Source organism: Echeneis naucrates, chromosome 1 (assembly GCF_900963305.1).
Source record: "Echeneis naucrates chromosome 1, fEcheNa1.1, whole genome shotgun sequence".
Taxonomy (NCBI): domain Eukaryota; kingdom Metazoa; phylum Chordata; class Actinopteri; order Carangiformes; family Echeneidae; genus Echeneis; species Echeneis naucrates.
In genome coordinates, this window is record NC_042511.1 from 3479432 (window position 1) to 3486077 (window position 6646).

General features: G+C 44.6%; 1 protein-coding gene across 1 annotated transcript; it reads left to right on the forward strand.

The window, feature by feature from the left end:
- Positions 1-1232: 1232 nt before the first annotated feature.
- LOC115049108 (homeobox protein unc-4 homolog) lies at positions 1233-5980 on the forward strand. Its single transcript, XM_029511088.1, has 3 exons — positions 1233-1497; positions 2092-2267; positions 4823-5980. Exons 1-3 carry the CDS (start codon positions 1233-1235, stop codon positions 5978-5980), a joined length of 1599 nt encoding a protein of 532 aa, XP_029366948.1.
- The last annotated feature ends 666 nt before the right edge of the window (positions 5981-6646 follow it).

A 6646-nucleotide genomic window follows, 5' to 3' on the forward strand; every position in this document is an offset into this window, starting at 1 on the left:
ACACACACAAAAAACACAAACTATGCAGCCATTTGTGTCTCTTTGAGGGTGTTTTGCATCTCTTTGTGGTGGATTTGTGTCTCTTTGTGGTCATTTTGTATCCCTGTGCTAGGCTTGTGTCTTTTGGTGGTTGGTTGGCGTCTCTTTGTGGACATTTTGCGTCACCCTATAGATGTTTTGCATCTTTTTGTGGTCGTTTTGCGCCTCTTTGTGGTCATTTTGCGTCTCTTTGTGGTCATTCGGCATCTCTTTGTGGTCATTTTGCATCTCCGTGCTAGTTTTGTTTTTGTTTTAGTTTTTTTTTTTTTTTGTGCTTGTTTGCCTTCTCTTTGTGGACATGACCTGTTTTCTGCCTCATTTTGCATCTTTTTCTGGGATTATTTTGCAGGTGAAGACAGACTGCCCCTCCACCCCCAGGGCCTGTCAGTGATAAATCAATTGCATGAGGAGGATTTTCAACAAACTGGCAACCCAAAAGTTGTCCCCAATTACTGGCTCCTAGCTGCTCTATAATAAATGATTCATTAACCACTAATAAATCCATTACAGTCAGTCAATCATCCTGCAGTACACAGGCTGGCTCCGGATGAAAGACAAGACATTAATTACATTTTTATCTTCTATAAATGATACTTGAAACTGATTATATATTATTATTTTTTTTTTCTAATGTGGGCTATATATGTCATCATTTTCCAGAGATTTTACCGGAGCCGGCCTATCAATCTCAGGGCCGTCTGCGCGCAGCAGCTTCGCCTCGTCCTCATTGTTTTGACAGGGCTGAATTAAAGGAGCGCGCCAGGTGTAATTAGCGATCGATCCGTAACGAGAGGAAGCGCGCGCTCTCTCTCTCTCTCTCCCCGTTTCCGTTTTCCTCGTGCCTTCCCTCGGCCTACCCCATTAACCGCGCCTCTGACGTCACGCGGCGATTAACGTTTCTTATTGGTCCCGCGAGCAGATGGAGGAGCCCTAATGAGCTGGCTCGCGCGGAGGACGAGCAGGCTTGGCATCTCGGCTGGAACCGTAAATGTGAGACGCCTTCCGCGCCGCCCGGTCTCCGCCGCTCCGCCGCGCACACCGCAGCCTTCCGTGGCCGCGGGAGAGACGGCCGCCTGCCTGGGTTTCCTCCTCCCTCCTCCTCCTCCTCCTCCTCCTCCTCCTCCTGACTGCATGTTCAGCCACACCGCCTCCCTCTGCAGCTTCACTTCGGCCCCGCCGCAGCCCGGGCGAGCATGGACAGCCGGGTACTCGAGCATCCTCACGCCCAGTTCGGAGGCTCCTTGGGCGGGCTGGTGGGCTTCCCGTACCCGCTCGGCTCCCATCACCACCACCACCACCATCACCAGCACGTCTACGAGCTCGCCGGCGGGCACCAGCTGCAGTCCGCGGCCGCCGTGCCCTTCTCGATAGACGGATTACTTAACGGCTCCTGCTCGGCCTCGGTGGTCAGCTCCAACCCGCTCCTGTCGTCCGACAGCCAGCAGTTCAAACTCTCAGGTGGGCTCTCTGTGTGTGCAGACCCCTTTACAGAGCTGCCGGCACCCAGAGCAGGGAACCATGAACAGGGTTACCTTTTCAGGTTAAAGTGTTCAGTTTTACCCGGTGAGGAGGAAAAGAGTTAAAAAAAAAAAAAAAATCAGGCCGTTTAAAAGTTTTGGACTTTGGAGAATTAAAAAAAAAAGTTTATGTGCAGGTAACGTGGAAAGCTAAACTTTACTCTAAAATGAAAGTAAAAACTTAAAAACATCTCATATTTATAGACGAAATTGTTTTGTTTTGTTGCCACTGATTGTTGAATGATCACAACTTTAGTTTTTTTTTTTATATCAAAGTTGAAATATGAAATATTGAGCATGAAGGGTTAGCATTGTGTTTTGTTCAGGTTTTTTTGTTGTTGTTGTTGTTTTAGTCATTTGTCAACTAAATATGTGAAAAGAAAAAGTGTGACAGCTCTGAGTTTTACACCAAACTGCTGCTTCACAGGCAGATTGACAGTTTTATAGTATGAACCATCTCTCTCTCTCTCTCTCTCTCACACACACGCACGCACACTCACACACACAAACACACACACACACACACACACTGCAGATTCTGGGGACCCGGATAAGGACAGTCCCGGTTGTAAACGGAGACGGACGAGGACGAATTTCACCGGCTGGCAGCTGGAGGAGCTGGAGAAGGCGTTCAACGAGAGTCACTATCCAGATGTGTTCATGCGGGAGGCGCTGGCGCTCAGGCTGGACCTCGTGGAGTCCAGGGTTCAGGTAAAGACCCCGAATCAGGAGCCGCCGATTCAAAACACAGGAACGATTTATTCAATTTATGTAAAATAAAAAAAAAAACAAAAAACAAAAACAATAAAAGCCTCCGCATCGCTGAGATTTGTTATTTTTTTTATCTCGTTTTTTTTTTTTTTTAATTACTGATCTGACGCTTTCATAGATAATTTGTTCGAAGACAAAAATCCAACCAAAAATATTGGAAGAATAATTCAGACGGGCGCTTGTGTTGTGAAGGTCCACGCAGACCAGCTACACACCGAGAGAGCTATTTGTCAATTATCAAGGCGTCAATAAATCCTTTCTTCTGAATTATGCATGGAGGGAACCTATTGATTTATGGGTTAATAAAAACAAGGCTATTTACTGAGCAAACCAAGGGATGATAATGGCAACTAGTATTGCTCTTCTACCTTAAGCTTCTTTTTTAATTAATTGTCAGTTCATTCACAATTATATTGTCTAAATATATATATATATATTTAGTCTAGATATATTTAGTATTATTTATAATTTAGTGTACCTCTGGGTTGGTGGATTTAAGGTTTAAGATAATTTTAGTAAGTTCTAACATAATAATAATAATAATCACCATCATCATAATTATCATAATTAAAATAATAAAAAATAATAATAGTGATAAATGATTATGATGGTGATGAATTACACTAATTGATTTTATTATTATCCATTTTATTTATTTAATTTTATTAATATCTATTAATATCAATCTAATATCTAGTACCACTACCAAATATAGCATAAGCTTGAAATATGGTTCTTATGCTATCACTTGAGCTATTAATAATAATAATAATAATAATAAAAGCAGTTCTGTGCTAATAATAAGCAGAATAATAATTACTGTTTGAGAATAGGCCAACAGAATATAATCAGACCGTGTTGAGGCATTATTTTGAAGGAAATTAATTAATGTAATTTCTCACATTTCGCCATTAGAGGTTAATCTATTTCTGTAATTCGGATACATTAAGATAATAATTATCATTATTATAAAAAATAAAAGAAATGACTACATATTGGCCTATTTGTTAAGCACTATGTAGTCGTGCCTTCCATGTTATTATTATTTCTATGGTTTTACATATATTGATGTATTTCTAAGTCCTCCACTGCTTGCTGCTTGGATGGAATAAACGAGACAGCTCGCCGTGGCTCTGTGTTGTTTGGGGATTTCTCTCTTAAACCGCAGATTATTGTTTCCTCAAGCTGCTTAGAGCTCCTTTATCACCAGGTTTGCGGGGGGAAGATATAACCAACATTAACAATTCATAAGAAGCACCATTGTCGCACATGATGTTGGTGTCCCGTCTTTATTATGCAATGTTTTGCGGATCCTACTTGTGCATGCTAAACTCCTGGCGTTATCAGTGCCAAACATGCGGCCCTGAGCGCGCCCAGAGGCCGGGGAGCGAGAGCTCTGAGGCGGGGGAAGCTCCCTCTCCTGGCCCGGTGCGGAGGGAGGAGAGCCGGGGATAAAGCCCCCAGTGAGCGGAGGAGCAGACGGAGACAGGGCTCCGGCTGAAACTGAAGTCTATTACACAGACTCTTTGGTAATTAAGGCTGGCACATCTGCTGTGACCCATTAACCTAATGTACTCTTTAGCTGTTTAAAGCTGCTGCAAACACAGGCAGAGAAAGGCAGAGGACAGTCGTCACTATTTTTATTTTATTTTTTTTCTTGGGGTTGGGCGGGGGGGGTGTCTTTTCCAGCAGTTGTTTGGATTTGCAGCCAATCTGGTTTTGTCCTCCTGATCTGATAACCACTCTGACCCTGATTTATCAGTTTTGTCATGGCAGGTGTGAGGTCTGATGTCGGCTGAGCCTGCAGACACACGCTACAAATGACATTTTGCTCTATATCACTGAATTAATGTGTCAGTTCTGTGGAGCAGGGCTTAATATTAGGAACACCTCACACCTTAATCCGGGAAAGTGTTTTAATCAACGCACAGACGAACCCTTAAAATGACCAGGGTTTAATCAACTCTGTCAAAAATTACCTTTGGCTTCACAGAGCTACTATTTACTGCAGGGATACCATTCTGGTGTTTGTGTTAATGAGCTTCTTTAGAGGACAAACACATTTCTTTTACAACCACAGTGTTTCAACTAGCATTTGTTTTCATTGCCCATTAATGGATCCATTATTTTTAGAATGCTACTATTTCCTCAGAAAATGGCAGAAAGACAACCCCATTCCCCAGAGCACAGGTGATGTCTTGAATTTGCTTCAGGAACAAATATATTGAATTAAGAGTGAAACAAAAACAAAATGCTGCAGAGCATTCTGTTTGGCACTTTTCCTCAGTGCATGACTTCAGTGACTCATAAACTTTATTGAAATATTTTCTGCCAATCAATTAATTGATTCACTGAGTCAAATCAAATTTGCAATAGCTTTAGAAGGATGTGGAAGGAAAAACCACACTCCTACAAAATTGATATCATGTGCCAATTTTACTCCCACATATGTGTGTATTTCATGAGCGTGTGTGTTTATGTGTGTACGTGCATAGGTGTGGTTCCAAAACCGACGTGCTAAATGGAGAAAAAAGGAGAACACGAAGAAAGGTCCGGGGCGGCCTGCTCACAACTCCCACCCGACCACCTGCAGCGGCGAGCCCATGGACCCCGAGGAGATCGCACGCAGAGAACGAGAGCGGGCAGAGAAGAAGAAACGGAAACAGGAGAGGAAGCTGCTGAAATCACAGAATAAACTTCTCGGCGGTGACAGCTTCCACACACCTGGAGGCTCAGAGAGTGACAGCGGGGTGTCCCAGTTCACCGACAGCGAGCAGCAGCCGACAAACATTAACGGGACTATTCACATTGAACTGCCAGCGACAAAGGGTGCAGGAGCACACCAAACTGACTCCAGCTGTGACCAAACCAGGCACAACTTCAGCCAACTACAAAACCACCAAAACCAAAGAACCACAGGAGAGCCCGAGCAGGTCTCTCCAGGCAGCACACACAGCTCCAGCCCTGGAGGCCCGAGGTCCTCGGCCCTGCAGAAAAGAAACCCTTTCAGCGTGGAGAGCCTCCTCTCTGACGCCACACCTCGGAGGAAATCACAGCTGGACTTCCCTTCACTGCCCAGTGAGAGGACACTGGTGGGCAAAGGCCACTTCTTGCTTTACCCCATTACCCATCAGCCCTTGGGCTTTCTAGTGCCCCAGACAGCCCTGAAGGCCACACCATGTCAGGACAACATTAACAGGCTCAGCCTGGGACAGAGGTGTGTGCCAAGTGAGGGGAGTCCTGCTCCGTCTGACCTCTCCAGCTTTGTCACTAAGCCTCTAAACTCGGATCATATGGAGCTTAGCACGCAGCATCACCACAATCACATTAGCAATAGGGTGGATGGAACGGACGCAGAGTGTGGTGGTGACTGCAGTGACGGAAGAGTTCCCGTTTCTCCTCCGCCAGCCAGCGCGGCTCAGACAACTCTGTCCAGGCTGAGCGCCACGCAATCCGGTGACGGTGGCGAGGAGCGGGGTCTGAAAGTTCAAACGGAGGCAGCGGCCAATGGCTGCCAAGCTGCTGAGCCGTGTGTAAAAGAGGAGGATGCAAGAGAGGAGCGAGCGTCTCCAGACCTCTCCGAGTGTCTCAAGGCAAACACAGACTGTCAAGAAACACCCGGAACAGATGGAGAGGATGTCGATATGGACTAACACTTGTGAGGAGCAAACATAAACAAAGGACCAGGAACACCGCTCAGACTATTCAAACATTCCCAAAGCTCTGCTGAGACACTCTAAAACATATCAGGAATCAGGAGACTTAATTCTCATCTATTTTTTAATCATAATGTGTGATCAATCCAGATGGCCCCCAAAAGCTGTGGCTGTCCTCATATTCAGGCTTTAGGCCCAAACACCTTTAGAAGCAGGTTCTTTTTGATTTCTTTTCCTTTTCTTTTCTTTTTTTTTTTTTTTTTTGTGGGGGCGGGTGAACAACTTGTAACAAAATCTAGGCGACAATAAACATCTTACAGACAACAAAAATCCTCAGATATTGTAAAAAAAAACAAAAAAAAAAAACAAAACAAACAAAACAAAACAAAACAAGAAAGTGATATTTATATGTAAAACATTTTGATAAATAAAGTTATTGTTTAAATTGAATCGCTGTCTTTCCAGGGCCCTGTTGAGGAGGGAGGGGGCTGAGGGGGGTGGGGGGGGTAAAGAGGTGAGGCTGCTGTGTGGCAGAACCTTGGATCATGGCGGCTGTGAGTTTTGTCGTGTTACAGCTGATAAATCCCCCTTTTTCTCCGTGTAGTGAGCCGAAGCTGGGGCTCAAGTCCGTCTGGCTGTTTGTATTTATTGCTTTAACAAATT